The following is a 24,816-nucleotide window of genomic DNA, read 5'->3' as shown; positions in this document are numbered from 1 at the left end:
GATGAAGAATTGGAATTACTTAGGAAAATAAAGCACATGATGACCCCGACTTCTTCATCATCTCTTCCTTATCATTCCCAATTACCCTTCTATTATTTGACAATCTTTCTCTTACTGTCCTTTATTTGACTGTCACTTACCCCTTTGGCCTACCTTTTTTGGAGCGTTGTTTTGGTTGGTCCTTTTTATATATGGGTGTTTTTAAATCTATTAAGACTTTTTATTGGTACCTTTGTTTTTTTTTTTTTATCGCCATCTTGTGAATGAAAGGCATTACCCTATTTAGTGATTATTATCACATATTTGTTCGAAATTATTTGAGGTTGGTTTTGACTTATCACTTATTTCTACCCATTGAGAAATTTTGCCCGATTTCGTAATTATCCCTGAATCACTATGACAGAGGGGATTAATACTATATCTATGTTATTTGTTTTTAGCTGGGATCACTACCATTACCTCCAACTTAGGGGGAGTGTTGGAAGATATAGTGTAATTAGAGTGTCATTGATGTAATTAGTTTATGTTTTCTATCTCTCCTTCACTCTTACTAACTTGAAGGGTATAATTATAATATTGGTACTTTTATCATTTTTAAATAGAGTTTAAGGGGAAGGGTTTGGACTAAATCCATAACCCTATTCTTCCACACATGCTCTCTCCTTTCTTCTCTCTTCTCTCCTCTTTTCCTCTTCTTCTTCCTTCCATTCTTTGCCCAAGAAGTACTCTATGGAGTCCTAAAAATAAACAGTCCCCAAATTCTAATAATATGCAAAAGTCTCTTCAAACGCCCCAATAAATTATCATGCGAGAATGCATAGTATGATTTGCAAATAAAAAGCTCAAACAAGGTTGCATAACTAATTTTAACGGACGTCAACCAAACAAGCACTGTAGGTCAAAATATTGAATTAAATATGATCATAAAATCACTTGGCACACGTTCAACAATCAGAGATCTAAGTATCATAAAATTCCCCTAAGACTCTTATGCTTATGCAATGTAGTCTTGAATCTCAAAACTCGTTCGACTCTTGTTCTCACTTCTCCTATTGCAATGGGTTCAACTCATGATGTGTAGTCGACATTTTTATATTGTCATCACTAGTAAATTAGTATTTATTTAACATATAATATTTTCAAATTTTCATTAAATTTTACTATAAGTCCCTTGATATCCTCAATTAACTATAGGCAAACAATAAATACTATGGTCTATACGTACAAATCCGCATAATTATTAATGTAGCCTAACGTTTGAGGCAGTGTAGTCCAAGGTCTAATGATATTGATGAAGATTAAAATGAAATCTAATTGTGAATCACAAACGGGTCCGAATACATACCAAATAAAAGTGTCCAAGAGATTGGAATAGATTATGATAAACGAAAAATTAAGTAATCAGATAAAATTTTAATACTCTTAGGGTCTGTTTGGAACCCCACGGAAAAAAATATGAGAATTTGACCATTATTATTCCAAAAAATAGTTAATGAAAAGGAGAATTTGATTATTGTCTTTTTTTTTTTGTTTTTTCTTTTTAGGGTTCCAAAACCCATAGGAGGACCCCCTCGTATGAACATATACGAGTCTAAGGGCCGTTGACAAAGTAAGCCTCATTATCCTTCTTCGTCCCAAATGGTCGGTAAAATATTGGCTTAAAACACATACTCAAGAGTGTGTTTGCATCAAACTTTTTTAAACGATGATGGGAATCCACAGCCTCTTCTTTTCCCGGACTTCGCCCTATCATGTCTTCAACCCAATTTGTTTTCTTTTTCTTCCTTTTTCCAGTCGAGTTGATTGACTTGAATCATATCCCTCCACCGTCGCCACCGCAATGTGGGACTCTTTTAACTCTTAATTTCCGGCCCCATGTCATTAAATCCCGAACTTAAAGAAATGAGTTGAGGCAGGAAGAAGCCATCCAAAAACAGTAAAAGCAAGCAGGGTCCCCACCTTGTCGATCCGTGACTGCTGTTGACATCTTCGTTTTCCTCCTCCCAACAGTTTTTGTTTTGGCGGCGTTAATGGAAAAGGAAAACTGGGTGGGTACTGAAGAAATCTTGAATACGATTAAACACAGCATCGCCCTGACTGAATCCCGATCACGGTGTGAAAGATATCTGGGGAGGAAGGAAGGAAGGCGAGACTAAAGTAAGAGGACGGAGAGAAAAAACAAAAAGGCGCGAGAAGACGATAAGATGAAATGAATCTAACCGCATTACCAATCCCATCTACTTTCATCATTCAACATCATGCAGTAGAAGAGGGGCGTCAAAAGGGGTTCATGTTCCAAACCAGCAAAGAAACGAGACTCGGAGATTGACAGCAGCTTTAATATTTCTCTATCCGTTAGTGGGTTTTCTACAAGTTACAAGCCGTGTTTCGGTGGGAGGCGGAGACAGACATGATGACGATGACGCCCCTTTATAAATCCTTTTCGGCCATTAACTACTTTTTCTTAATTCTTATTTCTTCTCCTCTTCAACGATCAATCACTCCGTTCAGCGTTTCTAGTTTTGTCCGGGAAGGTACAGTCGAGTGTTCGTGTAGGCGGGCACCTCGCCTTGGCGATGGGCCCCTTGCAGTTTGCTGTTGGTCGTTTGGTATGAGGTTGAACTACTGACTTAGATTGCTATGATTCTCTTACTCTCTTGGCCGGGGGAAGCTATATTACATTTTTATAAGTTATATCTTCTCCTCTTTTTATGGGAAAAAAAGTTTGAGAAATTTTTTGAGAGCAAAGAAAAAAAGGATTTTGTCTAGCAAAGCTGCTAGTGACTCCATCACTTGCACTTTGGATAGACCAGATGTTTATTTCCGGAAATTCCTAGAATTAGTTTGCCATGGTTGGAGGTGTGTATCTTAGGCTTCTGTTTTTCAGTTCTTATGAATTTCAAACATGTTTATGATTATGTATCAAGATGTACACTGTATAGGTCCTTTATATCAAAGGCTAGAGAGGAACATAACGTCCGTCGGAGGGTGAATTGTTAAGAAAATTAAAATTTCAGCCATTAGAGTACAAATAAAAATATATGGGCAAAACATAAAAACAAATGCGCTCATAGTAATATTTTTTAGGGGTTTTTACCAAAATAACTAATTTCAAAAACATATTTGGAGAAACGACGACGCCATTAACTTATTTTGAAAAATACCCAACTTTGACCGGTCCACTATACGCGTACAGTCAAAGGTGACATGTCAACTTTGACTGATTAAGTGTCATCACATCATCAGTACATTGTGGTAGTTGCACACATCGACTACCACGTCACTATTCTGATACATCATCTTCCATGTAAGATGCCATGTAATTATCTATTAACCCTCTTTTTTGCCCTGTCATCTCGCACCACATAAGCCCTCACTTTTTAGTTTTTCGTTCTATCTCTCTTCCTCGATCTTTCTCCTCTCCTCTCCTCTTGCCCCTTCTCCTCTCGCCCGTTGCCACTCCCTCTTCCTCGATCTTTCTCCTCTCCTCTCGCCCGCCACCGCTCCCCTACTGCTGCCACTCGGCCTCGCCCTCGACACCCCCCTCTCAACCGCCCCCCACTTTAGCCGTTAAAGTTGGCATATATTGATTCCATTTTCCATGCGGGAATAGTCTTTGTAGTGTTGACTCTAACTTCTTTGAGAATCAAAGCATTTTTCAATTTTTATTTAATAACATGGATAGTGCACCAAATTGAACCATTAGATTCCTAGAATTGGTTCACAATCTCACTCGCTCTCGATATCTCGTCTTCTTGAGGTGATCTAATTGTAGATCTCAGTCACCAATCCTCCTATTTCAAATTTCAATATGCTTGTCTAGTTTTTCCACCTTGTTTTGGTCTTCGAAACCTCCATGAATGCCATGCGTTGTTTAAATCAAATTGTAAGGCTCATTAATGTAATTTATAAAGAAGCTACTTAGAAACTTTTGGTTTTGATATGAAGGCAGTGAAATTTCAAAATTTATGAAAACAGAGAATCAAATCCGTATGAATGAATCCCAGGTGCTCTCATTTTTCAAACTCACTTTCTTTTTTAACGTTCTTCTTCTTCTCGACAATCATGGAGAAAGATTAGAGAATAACTTGCGATTCTGTATCTGTATCATCTCCAGTGCAAACAATCCCCCGCTAGCATATCCAAAAGTACATGGCATCTTCAGTGAAGAAGAAGCTCAGAAACAATCGCATAATCTTTCCAATTCTAATTTCCTAGTCGAAATGCTGGGAAAGTTCAGGTAAAATCCGAAAGTAATGGATTTGTTGAGGTTTTTTGTGTTAGTTTAACCGATTATTGCTCATGGACTTTGTGTATGTCTCTTGAAGACAAAGTGTATCTCTTCCTCTTGAAATACTTGATTTACAATGTTAGTTCACCAGTTTAAAGTTTTGTTATCATCAAAATTAGTGACTTGAGTTAACCTAAGTCAACATTGTCTTCCTTTTATAAATGGATCTTGTTCATTCTCTTCATATAATAAAAATAAATTAACCTTAATGCTAGCTCATGAACAACTAAATCCCAATCCTACCTTATCTCCATATACTCATGGGTCTTGTAGACTTGCCTTCCATGCAAAAAAAAGTGGTGGTTGCTTTGCTCTTGAAGTAGACAAAAGTTGGTGAAGACTCCCCTCAAACGATTTCTTTGTTAAGAATAAATAAATAAAATTCAATATTTGAGTGAGAGTGGAAGAAGCCTAACGAGACTATAGTCATAAGAGCCTTAAATTAATGAATGTAAAGAAAATCAGAAGCTGATCCACGTACATATACACTAATGACACTTAATTATTTTTGTACATGTAATTCAACTCATACCTGATTCAAACAAGACAGCACGGACCCAATGCTACACAAGTCCGAGGGCTCATTAATGAAGTTTGACACGAGCGTGGAAGAGCCGGTTAACTAACCTGCATGCATGTGGCGACCGTCATGGTACCGAACCGTGTCTCAACCACTACAGCTTTTAATAGAGGCTCGTAAACGGATCGTCCACGACACCGCTTTCCTGCTTTGGCTTCATTCCTACACAGTCCTCGCGTACATTCCACTTCAGTTCCAAAGAAATCAAATGCAACTACCCAATAACCCTCGCCTTCTTTTCCGGAAATTGATTTTCCTCCGTTTAACGTCGCGAGGAGATCATACGCGCCCGCGAGTACTTACCAATATCTACAAATGGAAGGGAATGATGGAATGGGAAGGGTGGCGGAGCCGGCCAAGTTGACAGCTGGAGGGAGGAGAGAGTATCATCAAATTATACGCCAGTGCTACCTTTTATTATTATTATTATTATTATTTAATTAATTTATCGTATTTTTAATCGAAATTAATTTATTTTATGTCTTCCGCTTGTTAGGAACGTCATTGCGTGGACGGAAAGAAAAACAAAACGAAAAAATGTTTCCCACCACCACCGACCTTTTCTTCCGGTCCTCCTTTCCGTCGTCATCCCCGCCGACGACGAGGATCCCGCCACGTCATTGACGGGAGACTGGCCGGACGTTCCCACGTCATGGATTCGTCACGTGTCGAGCAGATGACACGCGTGAAGCTCGGGCTCGTTCTATGTCGGCGAGTGTGCCACGTGGCTATCGACGAGGACGACAAGCTGGAGGATTGCGTGCTTGTTTGTATTTTGTCGATCGGTCCCTTTCTGCTGCGAACTGGATAGACTCGCAATGAAATCTTCTCCCGCGGGCGGATGTATATAAAGGCCAAGGGCAACGAATCACGAACCGATTCAGGAAAAGTTGGATTGAGGAGTGATGGAGGGCGAGTGCTGTTCCAGCGCCGGTCCTGCGCGGCGCTCCGAGGGCGGTGGGGGTGGCGGACCCGGAGGGAGAGGGAGGAAAGCGGCGGCGGCGGGTGGCGGGGAGAAGCTTTACAGGGGGATTCGGATGAGGAAGTGGGGGAAGTGGGTCGCGGAAATCAGGGAACCGAATAAGCGATCGAGGATCTGGTTAGGGTCGTACTCGACGCCGGTAGCGGCGGCGAGGGCTTACGACACGGCTGTGTTCTACCTAAGAGGGCCTTCAGCGAGGCTGAACTTTCCGGAGCACGCGTCGGTAGTGGCGGGGGAGGCTGCTCTCCACGACATGTCGGCGGCGGCGATCAGGAAGAAGGCGACGGAGGTGGGGGCGAGGGTGGACGCGGCGGAGGCGGGCATCCGGACCAAGGAATTCCGATCTTCGCGGACCTGGAAAAAACCCGATCTGAACGAGGAGCCTATGCCGGAGAGTTCGGATGACGACGACGACCACGAAGAAGACGATCGTCTCTGAGCATCTTCTTCTATCCTCGCTTTCCTCCGTCGTCCTGAGCAAACGGCTCGTGCCACACGGAGGTCGAATTTTGTGCAGAGAAACACCAGCGCAAGTTAGAATCAATCAGTTTTTTTTTTCTCTTTCTTTAAATTAGTCCAAATTCCACAATCACTTTTGTTTTTTTTTCTGGATTTAATTGTGATAAAATACGAAAAAAAAAAAATTGGAGACTGATTTGGAAGGAACGTCTCCGCCCGGAAAAGCGTCGCGGCGAAGTTTGTTGAGAGTGGCAAGTTGAGTAGAAACTACAAAAAGGGGTGTGAATTGTTAGCGACCATAAAATGGACCAGGACCACCATTGGAGGCCTGGATGGCATTCACGTAATATCAACAAAACATAGCGACCATAAAATGGACCAGGACCACCATTGGAGGCCTGGATGGCATTCACGTAATATCAACAAAACATAGTGCCAATTCACGTGCGATGGCAGTGTGGCGGTTAGCGCTACGTCACCACCGACCAACAGAGGCGGTCAGTTTTTGCTTGGTGGAGATTCGGGTGTTTAGGGCGGCGGTGCGGTTCGGTAAGGGACGACGTGTGTGTGGCCGGGAAGGCCGACGGTTACGTTAATCTGGTGAACCGGTGGTCCCCCATGTGCGCCTATCTGAGCACGCGTGGCGCACCTGACAGGCGTGGAGGCGGGCCGACAAACAAAAAAGGCGGGGAGAGGGAGAAGTAGCCCAACTGGCATCCAACAAGAGTTAAGGAATATTGGTCCCCCTTCGCCCTCGCCTGCTTTATGTCGCGCCGTCGTGTTTTTGCACGTCACCGACTTCCACCTAGGCGGATCCAACGGAGTTACCGATGAGGGCGTCCGGCGTTGTTCGTTGGACTCGACGATGAGAAGTTGCAGAAAACGAGGAGACGACAAACAGCAAAAAGCGACGGTGGTCCTTGGCCGGAACGGCAGTGAAGGGGAAGGAATCGGGAGATCGGAGACGATTCATTTTCTCCTCCGCTCACATAGAAAGATTGAACATGTCATGGGCCAAAATGTGAATGCCCCAATGGATTCAAATCTGTCATGGGTTTTAGATGAGCTGGGGCAAACTATACCTGTGTTGCAGCTGAGTGAACCCAACGAGTTACTATTTAATATATTCAATTGTAGAAATTTTAATTTATTAATTAGTTTCTATTTAAAATTATTACTTCATTTCTTTAATTATTTCTTATTTTACATTTAATTATATTTTTAATTATATACTTACTGAATATTTGAGTGATTCTTTATTTTTAATCAATATGAACCAGCATTGATAGAACCGGACCGACTAGTTGAACCCGATCGAACCTGGATCAGTCCCTTTCTGGTTCTCATATTAAACTTAAACTGAACCGATTAGTTCAATCCTGTTTAATCATTTTTTAATGAATAAATGGTAAAAAAAATTAGAGAGAGAATTCGAAGTCATGACCAAGTATATACATAAAAAATGTAAAAAATGTACGACCAAAGACTAATTCATGTCCAACTTTAACAAGATAATATATATACAAAAAATAAGAAAATAGTCCAATTGGACCCGAATGGTTGGTCAAGTCTAACTTGATTGAACCAAAACCTCATCCTACTATGAACTAATATATTTACTTTGTGATTTCTTGAACAATCTTTAAAATAATTAATACTTCCTACTATATTATATTGCTTAATTACTAATTACACTAATGGAGGTTAATCAACATGAACTTTAACTTGAAGTTCATGTGATTATATGTTTCATTCACTTAAAGCCTTTAGCAGTGCACCTCTGTCGGCTTCAAGTGAATGAAGCGTATAATTCAGTTGATGTCGCCCAAGGCTAAACCGGTTGAATCAGGATTCCACCCAAAATCCTGATTCATTCGGTTGAAGTTGTTGGGGCTGCCTCTCGCGATCAAACCTCTCAAAAATTTTCTTTTCCTCTCACAACATTGTCTCCCTCTCGGCATCATCGTCTCCCTTTCACACGCTCTCCCTCTCGGCCTCCCTCTCCCTTCTCCCTCTCACTCTCCCGCTTGTACCAGTTTCTACGAGCAACGGATAGAAATGACCAAAGGAAAACTGGAACAAAGACACAACTTTTTTTACTTGAATTTCCTCGTTGTTTCAGAAATCTCCTCCCTTTTGATACGTTTCGCTTCAATCTTAACCCCTAGAATTGGAATCTAGGACACCTTAGAGAGTTTCCACTCGCTGATGCACAATCCATGGGAAATCTGTTCTCCTGCTTCTCTCACCCGGAAGCAAAGAAGAAACCTGTGTTAGAAAACTGTAATCATAAATCATAATCCAAAATTTTCATCACTCTAGAATATTAGGATTCATGATACATACCTAGATCCATTTCAAAATTTCGTCTTTTTGTCGCGGAATTACTATGACGAACAAATGAATGGTTTTATGATCTTCCTCAACTAAATCACCTTTAATCCACTACGACACCGTCTTCTCTCTTCCGGATGGGGAGAAGAGAAATCGTGTTTGATTTAATTTATGGGGACCACAAACCTGATGTTCTATTTATATTGTTTAATTAGGGTTCCCATAATTCCCTAATTAAGATAATATGAGTATTTACTCAATTGGCCCATATTCATTCTTTAACAGTCTATGGGATTACCAAAATTAGACCACTTAATTTTAACTTAGGAAACATGAGTTTCTTAACAATCTCCATATCATTCCTGAAACAATTATATGACAAATTCTTTAGGCGCACATCTGTATACTATGAAACCATCTTATATATTAATAATGGAACCACCACGACTATCATCACAATATAGTCGTGACTAAACCTGACTCTGATACCACTTGTTAGAAAACCGTAATCTTAAATCATAATCCAAAATTTTCATCAACCTAGAATATTAAGATTCGGGATACATATCTGGATCCATTCCGAAATTTCGTCTTTCTGTTGCGGAATAATATGAAGAACAAATATGGGTATCTACTCAATTGACCCATATTTCTTCTTTAGCAGTCTATGGACTTATCAAAATTAGAGCACTTATTTTAGCCTATATTAAATATAATTGAATAAAATATGTTTCATGTTTCCTAACAATCTTCCACTTGGTTTACATATCATTCCTGAAACAATTATATCACAAATTCTTTAGGCGTACATCTGTATACTTTGGAACCATCTTATATATTAATAATGGAACCACTGCGACTATCATCACAATACAGTCGTGACTAAACATGACTCTGATACAACTTGTTAGAAAATCGTAATATTAAATCATAATCCAAATTTTTTGTCATGCTAAAATATTAGGATTAAGGATACATACTTGGATCTATTTCAAAATTTCCTCTTTCTGTTGCCGAATCACTATGACGAACATATGAATGGTTTTATGATCTTCCTCAACTAAATCACCTTTATTCGTCTACGGGTCCGTCGTCTCTCTTCTGAATGGGAAAAAGAGAAACCGTGTTTGATTTAGTCTCTGGGGACCACAACCCTCATGTTTTATTTATATTGTTTAATTAGGGTTCTCATAATTCCCTAATTAAGACAATATGGGCATCTACTCAATTGGCCTATATTTCTTCTTTAGCTGTCTATAGGTTTACCAAAATTAGACCACTTAATTTTAGCCCATATTAAATATAATTGAATAAAATATGTTGTCTAACTTCGGAAACGTGAGTTTCCTAACAACTTGTCTGACACTTCTCGAACCCTCTGCCAAATAGTGGTTATGTGTCAAGCAATCACTGGACCAGGATACGGTCGACTAAGAAGGATAAGAGCGAAGAGACTAATTCACGAGCAAGTTCTTTCGGCGGCGATTCTCTTGCAGCATAATGGGGTTATGCCGTTCGATTGTTTCGCTTCCTTGTGGTACCCTGGGACGAAGAAGCAGCAACTATCGAGGAGTTTGGGTTCGAGAGCGCAATCTGATGGATCCACTTCTGCAACCTCAACAATTTGTTCATCTGGTGGGGTTTGGTTCAGTGGCATAGATCAAAACGCGGAGTTTTAGTTTTTCGATTCTTTTCTAGCTTATTGACGCGCCCATTGGTAATTAAATATTCGTTTATGTTATTTTTTAATTTTTATTTATTTATTTATAATTAATCAGTACACAGTTAATTGTCACACGTAATTATTGTATTAATATATAATAAATTGCAATCATTAAATAATATAATATCTTATTTAATTAATTAGTATATATTTTAATTCTACATTAAATTACTAATTAGTGTAGTAATCATGTTAGTTTTGGTTAATTATCTGTATAGGTATGCATTTTCTATTTAAGTAGTATATTATAAAAAAGTTACTCATTTTCTTTGTTTTGGTTATATTTTTTATTTTGGGGTGCTAACACTGAAAACTATTTTCCAATGCACTTAAACTCGTCCACACTAACACCTAATTTTCACTTGAATTTGAATTAAATCATTGATGTAAATTTAAACTTGAAGTTGAACCAAAGGTACACTAACCCCCCCTAAGTCATCATCTAAGTGGGAAACTCACACCATTATTGAAACTCTATTTCCTTTTTTTAGTTATTGAATATAATAACTAAATAACTTGTATTAAAAAATAATTTTTAAATAATTATTATTATGAAAATATAAGTTTTTTATTTTCCCTCCCTTTTCTCCTTGTTTTCTAAATAACATATATAAAAAACTAATTATAAAAATTGAAACTTATAAACTCTATTATTGGGATTTTGGCACCGATATTTGGACTTATTTTCATATTCAAAAATGAAAAAAATTAGAAAGAGACTGTATTTAAAGTGACTAAATTGAAAAACAATCAATTCTAATTAAGAAGTAAGATTAGGGTAAAACTCTACAAAAATAAAAACACGAAATCGAACATGTTACCCAGAATAAAAAAAGAATTACTTGTCGTAACTGTCTAATGACTTATTACACCCCAAACACGATAATGGTTCCAGTATATAAGGTGTAAGATTTTTTAAAATTTTGATTAAGTTGATTCATTTCGGGCAAGACGTCTTATATTTAATTACTTGATTATACTTTTCGTATAGAGGTTAAAACCAATTTTTTTTTAAAAAAATTAACTTAGAAATAGGTGGAATTAGTGGGGAACATATGATTGAAGGGAGAGGTCCCCCACCCTTGCAGGCCAATCCCTAGAATCATTTGTCTTCATGTGTAGAATTATTAGATAACTACTAAGAATCGATAATGGATGCTTCATGATATATATTGGAGGTTTACATGAGAGAGGATTTGCTCATGCATCATTTGTTTTCATGAAGCTTCCCCCTGTGAATGGGACCCCATAATCGAATATTTTTGTCTCTGAAACCTAATTCAATCCACCTCTTTGGATTGGTGAGCAAATGGTAGTATGGCACTAGGAGTGGAAAGGGGTCCCATAAGTGGTTTGAAGAGATGCTCTATAGGACCCACCATGATGCACTAGCCACATAAAACATTGTACATGTACCACATACACATCACTAACTTACTCTTATCAAAATAAATTCTTAATCTAAACCTTTAAACATTGCATGTGGCTTACAGTTATTGCATGAAAAATGCCCCTCAACAGCCCATCATCCCACCTTGGATTAAATTATCTGAAGACTGTTATTAAAGAATTTCTCATTAGGCTCCTGCCAAAGATGGTCTTCCAAATACTAATCTCTTATTTAATCTCCAATCCTAATCTCTGAGGATCTCCACCCTTACTTGCTACTAAAAACAACTCTTGGAATGATTTCTGTTCTCCCATTGACATCGTTCCCTGTCCTTGTCTCTCTATACCCGATGTGTAAACTGAGTAAAGGATCTCTTCAATTTGCTTAATTGCTCTGCGTTGAAAAGATTTCCAGTTTTGTAGACATGAGGGCGGTTCATGGCCAACCCGGCTGTCCTCCCCTTAATCGTCCCATCACTGAGGAGCCGACTTTTCAAGTTTCTACAACTCTGCTATTGGCCTTTGTTGAACAGGTCGTCGGTCTTGCCCTGCTCTGCTGAAGTTTCAACTCTTATTGGTCTTCTTTCTGGGTGATTTTCAGAAAGTTCTGTTGGAAGTTTTTTTATGAGTCTTTTGTAGTTCGACGGAGAGAGCGTCGTGTAAAATCTACCTACAGGGGAGGGCAAAGGATGGAGGGGTGGAGTAAAATCTTTGCGGCGGTTTTTCCGGCTGTGGTCCTTCTGGGTCTTTTGATCGTTTTTCTCCGGCGGTGGTGTTTCAGGAAAGGTGGGGATTTTGCGCAAACACCAGCGAGGACGGAGAGTCTGCAAGACGGGATCAAGTCTCTGCATCTTGCGTATAAGAATTCTAGTTTGAAGGAGGATGTTCATGATGTTAGAGAGCAGAAACGGCCTAATTACTATGTTCTACGAAATGGGGTCGTGGCGAAACCTTTGTTCAGTTGGGCTGATCACCCATGGCTTATCTCCGAAGCAGTTGAGCATGGATGGGCACGGTTCGCCTTCTCCGGTTCCTCGTCGTCTCCGTTACCTCGTTCGACAACTGTGATATGGGATCTCTGTTCCGTCTGCGATTATAGGAGAGAAGGAGGGGCTGAATTCAGCTGGGAAGTGACTTCTGGAGCATCGGAATGTATGCAGAAGATTAGGCTCAGTCCAGGTTCGAAGAGTGAAAATCCCGGTGGCGTTTGTTTTGCCAAAGCAGCTTTGCCTCTGCCAGGTCCACCTCTGGGGAACGCCTCGTTTCCTCAAGAAGCCTATTTTGAGATCACCACTTTGAGCCAAGGGGAAGATGGGAATTCAGGGGAAGGGGAGAAGATTAAACTCATTTCAGATGCATCGATAAAATCCCAGTCAGACTCTCTATTTCATGTCAATAGCAGCAAGAGCGAGAAGAGCAACAACGCGAAGAAGATTGATGGAGTGAAAGACAAGGCGGGTCTCGTCTCCTTGGGTCTCACCAGTTCAAGCTCTCCTCCTTTCAAATTCCCTGGAAGCTACCAGGGCTCAATCGGATTCAACTCTAACGGTTCAGTTCTTCTTGATGGTTAGTAAATTAATCAATCACTTCCTTCAACAATATCGTATCGTTACGAGCTAATCAAAATGGTGATCGAATCTTGTTTGCAGGAATTAAGCTCGTCTCCGAAACAAAGCTATGTGATTGGGGTATGGGGGAGAGGGTGATCGGGTGTGGATTTGATCCAACCCAGAAAAAGGTTATTTTTACAGTGGATTCTCAGTTGGTTCATCAAATTTATTGCAAGACGGAGGAGTTTGGGAGCCCACTGTATCCAATTCTTGCCGCCACCGCCAACGTAACAGTGTTGGTGAATCTAGGCCAGAGCTCATTCAAGTATAGGCCGGCAAATTTGCAGAGAACGCCCAATCCCTGCTTCCTCCGCCCGCTAACGGATGCTCCATCTGCTCCGGGCTTAGGCTACGACGAAGACAGCAGAGAGCTCTTCTCAATGGGTAGAATCGACTCTCTGTGGTCGGCTTCAAGGAAAAATGGATACGACGAGACCATGACAGTGGAGTCTGAAGATCTTTTCGAAATTGTTTTGGATGATCGTGGTCCTCCTCGATAGCCAAGTTTGACAGAAAGAAGATGAACTGTTCTCGACTTGTCTGAGACTGGAACGAATCGATTAACAGGGAGGATAAACAGAGTTTTTCACCGGAGATAAAAGAGAAGAAGGCATCATTCGCCTCCCCAGCTCAGGTCAAAGGCTCAAAACGGTGGAAGACGTCTTTCATGACGAATTTGAATTGATGCCAATGGCACCCAGCCAACGTCAAACCAAAGGAAAAAAATTCTTTTTTATTACATTCGTTTTGTTCTTGAAACGTCAATAACGTCGCAAACAAGCAAATATGTATTCGCACGATTCCGTTTAAGACTATCTACTGCGTAGACCCACCGAATATGTAATTAATCGAATCGAACCACCGTTTTTTTATGAGATTTTGTTGTTGACTAATCGACCACAGACGATCACAGAGGAGAAGAAGAATCATTTTCCATTATTCAATTAAAAACCATGAGCAGCCTTGTTGGTGGAAGAACCGAGGGCCAACAATTCAACACTGTTCTCTTTTTTGTGTTCTTTCTTCTCCAGAAAAATCCAAGGAACCAGACAGTAGAATAAATTTGGAGCCAACTGTGTATCTCACTGATTTGCTCTGCCAACAGAAAGGGTACACCATGAGCACAAGATAATGGGAATGGAAGCTTATCATATTCTATTCTTAGTGAAAGCCATTAAAACAATCCAATGTGTCTGTGGAAGGTATCAGATTCTCACAGTAGTTAGCACATTGCATAACTCCTAAACCGGAAACAAAATGGAGTAGTAGTTCTTTTGCTTTCTGTAAAATCCATGAAATACTTATTATAAAAGACTGAATGGTTTTCATTTGAACACATCTTCCCCAACTCAGGCGAACTTTAATTTAGGTAGATGAAGCGTGACAACAATCCCAAAACTGTCTTTCAAATCAAGCAGCTTGAGAAGGACATGTTTGAATTTTACGCTACAAGGGATTTGACAGAGCAAGTGCTCATCCACTGCAGAAAGCATTAAATAGTTGTCAATTTTGACCAATTTTGCTTTGTTTTCTATTTCAGTGAAACAAGTCTACACTGCAATGCATGATGCCAACAGAGTCACAAAAACAGACATCCAGATCAGTTTCTCCAAGTAACAAAGCTGGAGATTTCCTCCATTAAATAATATCTCTGTTGGACCAGAGGCCCTGGCACTGAAGTGATTGGAGAACTTTTAAAATAATTTAAACACGCATCAAGGAATATGCACAAAAGAAAAAGTAGGTTGATGGTTGCGTGCTTTGAAATGTCAATCTTGGAACGGAACTGCTTCCAGATGGGGTGGCAAACCAAGAAATCAATAACCTGAAATCGTATTGTCACCTTTACTCATTCATTCATTTCTCTAAACATAATCATTAGTCATGAGACTTACAACCCCTTCTAGAACAAGTACATAGGAATAAGAAAACTGCAAATACCTAAAGAGGGACTAATGAGAAATACAGATGCTATCTTAGACACTATTTGAGACCACATCGTGTCCATGGATACACCATGATTTGCATTCAGTAAAATTGCAAATACTGTGATTTGGTGTATCCATTCAGTAAACTTCATGGACAAACACTAACACTAAGACAAGTCAGGACCCCCACATATGAATAAAATAACAATAAACATAGAACCCATCTTGAACTATAACAAGCATGACAACAATATCAACTCATGTTTTTTCACGTTTCCGCAGTCCCATCCGTGACTTAGCATACCTAGATTTCTTGTTAAGATCATTTACCACAAATTGATGGAATTTCTTTTCTTTTAGAGAGAGGGACAGAGAGAGAGAGAGAGAGAGAGAGAGAGAGTAAGAAATGCATAGACAAAAGTAGTGAGACAACTGATCTTGAAGGATACTCCAACCGCATCCCCTCACCATCCGATGAGTAGAGCATAGTACCCTGCAGATGATTAAGAGCCCCAGTTGAACAGGCAACATCCTGCATTTGGCAGTTTGTCACTCAGATACCAAGACAGAACTAGAGAGATAGGCTAAACTTTTCTTACAGCTAAAGCATAGAATCAAAATAGAGCACATAATCTCGTCAATAACAGTTTTTTCATGCTGCTAAATTTATGAGGTCGGCAGATATGAAGTACTAGATAATCTCCATAGAAACAAAGTATTTTAAAGAGTTCGGAATGTTTGACAATTATTTGGGTCCCATATCATAAATTCCTTCAAAAGATTTTTGACATCATCTACCAGTGTCATTCAACAGTTTCAGTGAGATTACTGCAGTTTGCTTTGAACCGTCCCCTCTCCTCATCCCCACAGTAGAATCTACCATGAATGACCAAGAGAAGACTCCGTAGGGTAAACAGAAGAATTTCGTAACCTAAATTTTTCTAACTTAAATCAATTATGATTTTCTCCACCCACTGTTCTTATCATCAAGGAAACATGTCACTCGCTAGGATATTCTTCAAGCTTTATAAACTACTACATATTACAGTGATGCACTTCACCTGAAGGCAGCTCACAGCATTATCATGTCAGATACTTATTGACATCATTAGGTTGGACTACACAAAGTTGAGAAACTGTAGCATGGTGCTTTCAATTTTCAACATTTATGTCAGTGATAAGGTGCCAATGAGGTACCTTGAAATCAACAAATGCAACTGGAACTCCATGTGTATTCTGCATCTTCAACTTTATAAACCCAGGACATCTAGTAAAAAAGAAAAAAGAAAAGTCCCATCAGGTAAAATAGTTCATCTTAGTTTTTTATACTGCTAAGAATTGGAATTAATATCTCTTCGCACCTCGAAAAAAATTGGACTAGCTCTTGCTCAGTACACGTTGGGCCTAAATTAGCCACAAAAAGAGTAGCACAAGGAGTAGTATTTTGAGGAACATATGGAGTCGAAGGGTTGCTCTGTGAATGTATAAAACATCAGCTCTACTAACAAATAGACATGATTGTTTGAAATGAACATGCTTCAGAAAATAAATGCACCACATCTAAGTCTTGGTAAAAAGAGTAATGCATTATCAAGAATAACTGAGAACTAGCAAGTAATATTTTAAGAAGGTATGCAGCGATACCCATTTGGGAAATCACAACTGTCAACAATGTAACAAAAAGACTAGGAAGCCATACAAAACTGAGAAAGTAAAGACAGAATGATAAACACAATACAGATCAACAAAGACTTCCCAACCATGGTGACTTGCCCAGAAGCGAAAGAAGGGCACAGCAGTCAACAGTGTAACAAAAAGACTAGGAAGCCAAACAAAACTGAGAAAGTAAAAGAGAGAATGTTAAACACAATACAGATCACCAAAGATTTCCCAACCATGGCGACTTGCCCAGAAGTGAAAGAAGGGTACCCTCCTAGTCACAGTAGAATAAATTTTTTATATATCTTAAGAATTTGTAAGGTTGAAAGTCCAAAATCAGACACTTAAGACAGCAAGGATAACCATATTTTTCGCCATATGCCATAGAGAGAGAGTGACTGTTTGATTCACAAAAGAACCCACATTTAGAAAATTATAATTACTAAGACATACTAAGTTTAAGGTGTTGAATAAAGCTAATATAACCCTATTCTTTGTTTCCTGCCGAGAAATCCCTCCCTTTCTTGTTCGCTGCTTCTGCCCACTCTTGCAGGGGTTGTTTATCTATTCATTCTGTGCCATCACTTCTTTATCCATCTTACCAATCAAAGAGAAAAGATTTTAACATTCAGGAAAATTAAACTATCAAGTCTTTTTTACTTGAAAGATGAGAGAATTTATTGAAAGGGGGAGAAAAAAAACTGAGACTCCGAGATAAATTTTGTTTATAAGCATATCTTTGCACTAATCCTGTCCTTTCCTGAGGGCTTATAATTCATGATACACTGCATTGCAGCTTCTACCACATTTTACCCAGGTTATGTTATAATCAAAACTCATTAATGCGGCTTCAAGACAATAGATGAAACCATTTTGGCTTCCAACTATAGAATGTAGAGCTTTAAGAAATCTGCATTTTTTTGTGAAAACAGTATTTCAGATTTTGAAGTGCCTACAAAAACTTTTTTCTCTCAAAAACTTTTTGGTTTTAAAAACTTCAAAAACTAAACAAATAAACCTGAAGGAAAGAAGAAAAAGGCATGAAAACAAATTGCAACTACCTGTGAACAGTCCATAAAACAGAAAAACTCCATGAGTACATAAACCAATTCGAATTCCCGCTAAATCATGGCTTCTTGATAAGTTACTCACATGAGTCAAATCTATTTCTGCATATATGACCAGCAAATATTTTTATAAATAAAGTTTAAGCTGCCAGAAACAAACACTCATACGTGAAGTCCTTATATCAGAAAAATTGCCTCTTAAGTCATCTTACTTGACCAAAAATAAATAAAAAAATGATACATTCTAATGTCCATTTGTAGAGAAGAGCAAGTAAGCCAGAGAGAAAGAAAGAAAGGAAAGAGGATGAAGAACAAATTTCAGAATAGAAGTCAATCATTCTATTGACCTAGCCCTGCTATATTCATAACTTCTTTACATATAGAAAACTCAGTTTAAGTAGAATCCAAAGAACTTACATAATGCAATCTTTTACCTTAACTAGAATTTGTAATTAAAGTAGAACTCTAATTTCCCTATATCGAAATAAAACAAGTCTTCAAGTTTCTTAAGTACGACAGTGACCAGCCATGCAAAAGCAGATTCAACTACTTGACCAGCAATGAATAAACAGAGAGCCAACTTCACCCAGTTATTTAAACCAAACCCCAAACCCAACAATTCGAGGAAAGACCAAATTTTAGTTTTGCTAACATCAACATCCACTAAAAGGACTTTCTTCAAAAAAAAAAAAAAAATCTACTAAAAAGATGTTGCACATTTGATAATACTTTCTGAAAATTGCTAGAAATATAATCACAACTAAAAGAAGTAAAAAAAATGATAAAGAAAGTAAACCTCACCATAAATTTGTGGTACCCTGGTTCATGGGCACCTTGGCTATCAAAACTTCCTACACTGAACTCAGCAAAGCAAGATAAAGATTAAAGGAATATCAGATAAGAGGATTAGCAAGTAAAGTACTACTTGCATAACACAAAACAGAGATGCATTTGCGGCTATTAGGAGCTCACTGTTTTGCGACAGTAACTGAAGAAAAAGAAAGAAGATTACTGAATAAACAGAAAAATATTTGAAAATTAGAATGTGCATAAGCTGCATGCGTGATTGACCTTTGTGTGGGTCGGTACATGTTGTGAGCAGAATTACCCATTCCAGGCATGTGCAAGTTGCTTCCAGCACCTGTTAGCGTGCAAGTGTGCCAAACATGTGTAACATGAGCATTGTTTATGACTGTCTCCATGTGATCGCTTGAAACATTAGATGAAACAGAACGACATGCTTAAATAGTTACAAATATACATTTCCATAGAGACAAACTGGGGTGGGAGAGAGAGAGAGAGAACACAAGAAAGTAATTCTTTCTGGCTATGAAAACTAAGAGTGCGGCCTCAAGTCATGCTAAGCTGCACCCATATTTTCACTTTATGGGAAGTTGTAATATTTTTCATAACTGCCATCTTTACCATCTCATTTATAACATTGCTAGTATCACTATGTTATCTCTTACTATTGTAGAAAATTCAAAAGACGCTGAAAGCATGAATGGACATAGCACATATAAATTGTATAGAAGGGGAATAGATGAGTGCTAAGCCATATATCTGAATCTCTTGGCTATATCAGAACAAGTACAACTAACTTATAAGGTCTCAACTCCTTAATTCTTCTGCAAAACTATAATATTTCTTTATGAGAACAAGTATTGTGTATGTCAGTTCCCAGTATGCCTTCGTTTATAATTGATAGACTAGTATTTTTCGAGAGAGGGTCAACAATCTGCTATTAGTTATGCAATAGCAAGAGATACCGAAGTACTCTCTGTTTGATCTGCAGCTAATCTTACTACAAGTATGTGGTAGTCTGGGTTCAAAGTCAAGGTAACAACAGTTAATCATGTAGGAGAAATGCCAGACCAATCTGCTGACCTGAGTATTTAAGTCATTATTTACACAGTGGTGTTCCCACATCATTTCTTTTTTCTTGAGAAACCAAAGCCTAAAGGCTAAGCATAACAAATTTTGGTGGAGATCCACTTACAATGAGGGATTGGAGGATACCATATTTTTCCTTGAGAAAGGTGAATTTTATTTCAAAGTCTGAAGGCATAACAAATTTTGGTGGGGATCCCCTTACAAATAGGGAATGGAAGAACACCCCCTGCTTAGTTAAAGAGTCAGCCAATCCTCAGTACATCACTACAGAAACAAGAAAATTCAGAAGACGTGTCCATTTTTTCATGATAAGCATGTAAATTTCTTCAAGGTGGTTCAGTAGCCTTACAACACCAACTGATCACCACACTGGAATCACCTCCAACCCAAAATTGTCCTCAAATAGAATCCATGAAATAAGCATACCATGGTGGAGGTCTTGAATCTCAGTAATTGTGGAGTTAGTGATGCCAAGAGGACCCCAGTAGGTAGCGATGGTCAAACAAGATGATATTTTGATGATAGATATAGGTGATTACCAACGTTCCCACACCAAATGGTATTTAGAGAATAAGTGAAAGAAAAATATAGAAAATATTTTAAAAAATAAAATAAAATGCAAATGTAAGGAAAAGAAATTGGAAGTTCCAGTCAAACAAACACCTCTTAACATAAAAAGTGGGAGATAATTGTTGGTCTCCGATGAACCACAAAAAGGGCAATTTCAGAAATTCAATGAACAAGGTTCTTACCAGAATCGGGCAAAGCCCCAGTAAATGTAGTTGATCCTCTAGATCTCTTATCTGAATACTTGGTGTCATCTGACTATCAGAAATCAAACGGTCAGTTAACCGTTGCACTAATTAAATTTTGTCAAAAAGCCAACACTACGGCTTTTTTCAAATAAACATTAAAAAAAGTTGTAAGCTCCACTGAAACAACATAAAAGAGAGAAAAGTTAAAAAAATATAGCTGTTTAAACTGAAACAAAATGGAAAAATCACCTGTTCTTGAACGTTTAGACCTTGAGTTGGATTTGGCAAGATCTATATAAAGAATTGACTCCTTCTCAAGATCAAACATAAGGCCCTGCAATCATACTTGAATCAGGGATCGGCCACCAAAAAGCAAGAAAAAGGGTAACAGAATCAAATGAGGCATCGAGAAGCAACATAAGAAATAGTAAACAAATAAATAAATCTCAATCACATAAGGCATCTACTAGCAAGAGCAAGAAGACAGACATGCACGCCCCTTACTTTCAAGAAAAAGAATAGCAGATTACCAGAAACAAACAAGCTCAAATTTTGTGTATGAATTTGTTCTTACATTGTTTTCTCTCTATAATAAAAAAGAAATGAGAAGTCATACAATTCTCCTGAATAATCTTGTATCATATTATTTCTACATTAACATCACAGTCATGTCACTTTTATATGTATTCCCATCCAGAAGTGCATTCCTGTCCACTTTCAGAAAATAGTTATATTGGATGGTTTGGTGGTGGAAACTAGTCTACATATCTCTCTTTCACATCAAGGAATGAAAGCATGCTGCACACTTTTTAGACATTCAACTGTTTCACATATGGCTGTAAACAAATGGCCTTACTCCAGATACAAGATTTTGCCAAACAAAATTATGTATACAAATAAACCTACTGTTATTAAAAAAAAATGAGAAAAGAAACTTCGTATGGACTTTTTTTGCATAATTTCTGGATATACTCCATAACTGATGCATTTATCAACCCAAGCACTACTTTCTCACAGACATATATTCTCAGACACGTTTTACAGAACAAATAAGGTGCAAAGAGCTCAAATTCAGTGTCAAACAAGAGTTTACCTAATGGACCATGCAAGAGAGGACTTAATCATTACCATATACTGATACATAAAGAAAAGAACAGGTAATATAAACAGCGTTTTAAAAAGTAACTATGTCAGAATCTCCAATATCATTTTGTGAACCGGTAACCACATGTCTATGTGCTTAATCTACAACTTCTACGTCTCTTTCTAATTTGATAAGAAAATGTGTTTTAGTATTTTATTGACCTTAAGACATATAAAATGTTAGTGAATAAGCAAAACTAGTTTTCTTTGCTGGAGTCAAATAGGAGAGTTTTTAAAAAGGCTTTCGTAAAATATTATATGTTTCCACAACCTAATGGTGCAATTTTGAGGCTCAACCAAATAATAAACAATAAACTCTCAAGAAAAATACCCAATTTGATTAATAAATTTTGCATTCAAAAAAAGTAAATAAATAAGCCATTTGACTTTTCAAAAGCATTTTTCTGTAGAAAAATTGAAAAAAAGAAAGTAGCAATTATGAGGTACCATTTCACTGAGATCAGCAAATGAATAATTAAGGACACCCAAAAGGTCACAAATTTATTAAGATCACTTCTGGGGTTAAAGTATCCATACGTTCAGTGCATTCATAGCAGCTACTGCAGATTGTTGATCCAAAAAGACAGCAAACGCGAAAGCCTGTTGTGACACAAAAGCAACAAGTTAGAACACTTCCATGGAATTAGTAATACAGATGAATGCTCATAACACACCACAAACCACCAGACAGAATGTTGCATAACATGCATTCTTCCCTCTCCCCTCCCCCCTTTTTTTGTTGAAAACGTTGACTTCAATGAGAGAGCAAGAGGCCATTGCTTATAAGTTGCACTTAGGAGGCGATAGTGCATAACGTGTTATATTCCCTCATAAAATTGCAGAAGATCATGTACTACTAGCAGATTACATGTCAGCTGTTTTTGACTTAGCTAAGCAATGTAACAGTATACATAAATGTGCAGCAAAACCAAGTCATCACAAGTTTCCCTTTCATTAACTAAGTATAATAGTCCCTCTGCAAATATGGATTAGCTCTGTCCGTAGTTAATTGTGTGCATGGTACTGATCCAAAGGTATTAGTAGTTTTGGACCCGAAAGCCTTTTTTGTTTTTGAACTTGCAGAAGTGTTATTAATAAAATCACTTTTAAAGAACAATGATGTAGAGATTATCAGCTCTGAGGGGGGATGGAAACCCCAATACAAGAACAGGTAGGAGACTTTGCCCCTGGAAAACTTATTCGCAAAGTAAGCTGCCAAGAGATCTGGAGAGGGAGGCACATGGCCTTGATTCCGTCAAATATGTGCCTTATCTTCCATGGGAGAGGCAAGTCTTCTTGAAACTATTTTATTACTGAGGCTAAATCTCTTCAATCACCACTGATTTTCTGAAATGGTAATGCTTGGAATATAGTTTGACTCCTGTTAGAAAGGCTTTTATCTCTGCTTCTACTGAATTACGATGTTCAGCAGTGTGTGACTAGGCCAAAAGACATTGACCCAAGGAGTCGCTGATAATTCCTCCCACACTGGCAGGCCCTGGATTACCTTCAGTACTGTTGTCAAAATTAAACTTCCAACCAATTGACAGGAAAGGGGGACCAGAAGACTATAAAGCTATTACAACTTAACCAAACAGTTTCTTTCATAGTGCAATCCATCTTCCGCAAACAAAAGAACAATTGAAAATGAGCACATAGTGCACAGTCGCAAAGTAGGTCATGCAGCATAGACCATTGTTAATTTCTCTAGTAATTTGATTTCTTTCACTCTATTTCAGTACTTCAGTGTCCATTACTTAGAGAGGAACATATGCTGCTTTTAATCAAGTAAGCCAAGAGCTTCGTTGTGTTAATTCTAAATAAATCGAAATCAAACAGAAAATTCCACCAGTTTCTTGTGTTTAGAAGGACTAAGATCCTCTCTAAGTGATCTTAGCATCCATTCTTCTACTTAATTCGGCAAATGCTCAAATTATCTAGTAACCACTCAAAAGACCATACTTTCTATCGCGATTATTTATTCGATACAAGACTATATTTCTTTTCAACAACTACCTTCTTTAAAACCCGACATGACATAGAAAAATGCCACATAAACGCATGATGCTCAACACAGCTTAATCTATAAAACCCATAAGCTCTTGTCATTATCAGAAAATAAAATAAAACCCATATGCGAGAGATGTCACAAGGTCATAAAGAATCTCACCAAAACGTTAATCAGGAAATGTAATAACCCGAAACAGAAAATCCAAAAATACAGAGAAAAAAAATGAAAAGAAATAGAAGGAGAGAAGAATGAAGAATAACCTGTGAGGCAGACTTGAGTTGAGAGGATTGGAAGCCCGGGAAATCTCGGAAGAGGTTGTATACCTCTCGGGCCTTGACATCCTCCGGAAGGCCAGCGACGAATAAGGTGCGTACCTCATCTTGAGGAGAGTAAAGTGGGGGAGGAGGCGGAGGATAGGCAGACGGGTAGGAGGGCGGATAAGCAGCAGGTGGAGGGGGGGGAGGTGGGCCAACTCCAGGAGGCGGTGGTGGAGGTGGTGGTGGGTAATAAGGGTAGGGATGGTCGTGGTGAGAAGGGGCTGGCGGGTGGTAGTATGCAGCCATCTCCTCCAATGTGCGATTCACTCAATACTGGTCACTGAAAGTTGGAGGTTTCCTTCAGTAAGCGACTCGGCAACAACTAACAAGCACCTCCCTCGACTGTCGCCAACATTGAGGTCCCTTGGTGTTTTTTCAAAGGTAAAAACTCTCTATGTCAATTGAGGCCGTGAGAGCTGCAACTCACCGAGTCTCGACTCACGAACTGGATGAATCGACTTCAGTTTTTTAATAGAAAGTTTTTAATAATAATTTTTTTATTTTTTATTTTATTTTATTTTGTTTTCATATATTTTTTAAAAGAATAAAAAAGGATAATTTCGTCCATATTTGATATTTTGACTTTTTCTCTAAGTGATATTTTGAAAAGTAACCATAATTGCCAATAAAAAAGTCTTGCTTAGTCCATCGGTGATATGACACGTGTTCAAACAG

At 38.4% G+C, this 24,816-nt stretch overlaps 3 protein-coding genes across 5 annotated transcripts; 2 read left to right on the top strand and 1 right to left on the bottom strand.

Moving 5' to 3' along the window:
• The first annotated feature begins 5,611 nt into the window (after positions 1–5,611).
• LOC137953840 (ethylene-responsive transcription factor ERF011-like) lies at positions 5,612–6,550 on the top strand. Its single transcript, XM_068801356.1, has one exon. It carries the CDS (start codon positions 5,777–5,779, stop codon positions 6,290–6,292), a length of 516 nt encoding a protein of 171 aa, XP_068657457.1. The 5' UTR covers positions 5,612–5,776; the 3' UTR covers positions 6,293–6,550.
• Positions 6,551–12,167: 5,617 nt separating this feature from the next.
• Positions 12,168–14,243, top strand: LOC137953715 (protein EAR1-like). Its single transcript, XM_068801195.1, has 2 exons — positions 12,168–13,324; positions 13,408–14,243. Exons 1-2 carry the CDS (start codon positions 12,448–12,450, stop codon positions 13,866–13,868), a joined length of 1,338 nt encoding a protein of 445 aa, XP_068657296.1. The 5' UTR covers positions 12,168–12,447; the 3' UTR covers positions 13,869–14,243.
• Positions 14,244–15,060: 817 nt separating this feature from the next.
• Positions 15,061–24,499, bottom strand: LOC137953207 (RNA-binding protein L). 3 transcript variants are annotated; one of them, XM_068800485.1, is made up of 10 exons: positions 24,085–24,499; positions 22,351–22,413; positions 20,920–21,004; positions 20,668–20,736; positions 19,094–19,163; positions 18,824–18,878; positions 16,658–16,770; positions 16,494–16,563; positions 15,746–15,828; positions 15,061–15,600 (listed from the first exon to the last, which is right to left on the bottom strand). In XM_068800485.1, exons 1-10 carry the CDS (start codon positions 24,385–24,387, stop codon positions 15,555–15,557), a joined length of 957 nt encoding a protein of 318 aa, XP_068656586.1. In that variant the 5' UTR covers positions 24,388–24,499; the 3' UTR covers positions 15,061–15,554. The 3 variants fall into 3 exon arrangements, with proteins under 3 accessions (XP_068656586.1, XP_068656585.1, XP_068656588.1); XM_068800484.1 differs by having other exon boundaries at positions 15,746–15,831; positions 16,498–16,563; XM_068800487.1 differs by lacking the exons at positions 16,494–16,563; positions 16,658–16,770.
• Between the last annotated feature and the right edge of the window lie 317 nt (positions 24,500–24,816).

Source organism: Aristolochia californica, unplaced genomic scaffold (assembly GCF_029961685.1).
Source record: "Aristolochia californica isolate CCGP_79_NKW_82.1479 unplaced genomic scaffold, dmAriCali1.0.hap1 SCAF_16, whole genome shotgun sequence".
NCBI lineage: Eukaryota > Viridiplantae > Streptophyta > Magnoliopsida > Piperales > Aristolochiaceae > Aristolochia > Aristolochia californica.
Note: the sequence above shows the minus strand (reverse complement) of the source record. Positions and strands in the feature narration are given on the sequence as shown.

What these genes read in the sequence shown, in the direction of transcription:
- LOC137953840 (XM_068801356.1), top strand. Translation starts at nt 5,777, where the DNA reads ATGGAGGGCGAGTGCTGTTCCAGCGCCGGTCCTGCGCGGCGCTCCGAG.
- LOC137953715 (XM_068801195.1), top strand. Translation starts at nt 12,448, where the DNA reads ATGGAGGGGTGGAGTAAAATCTTTGCGGCGGTTTTTCCGGCTGTGGTC. An exon ending in CGGTTCAGTTCTTCTTGATG is followed by an intron (nt 13,325 to 13,407) that starts GTTAGTAAATTA and finishes TCTTGTTTGCAG; the next exon opens with GAATTAAGCTCGTCTCCGAA.
- LOC137953207 (XM_068800484.1), bottom strand. Translation starts at nt 24,387, where the DNA reads ATGGCTGCATACTACCACCCGCCAGCCCCTTCTCACCACGACCATCCC. An exon ending in CCAGTTGCATTTGTTGATTT is followed by an intron (nt 15,832 to 16,497) that starts CAAGGTACCTCA and finishes AACTGCCAAATG; the next exon opens with CAGGATGTTGCCTGTTCAAC. An exon ending in GGTGAGGGGATGCGGTTGGA is followed by an intron (nt 15,601 to 15,745) that starts GTATCCTTCAAG and finishes CAAGAAATCTAG; the next exon opens with GTATGCTAAGTCACGGATGG.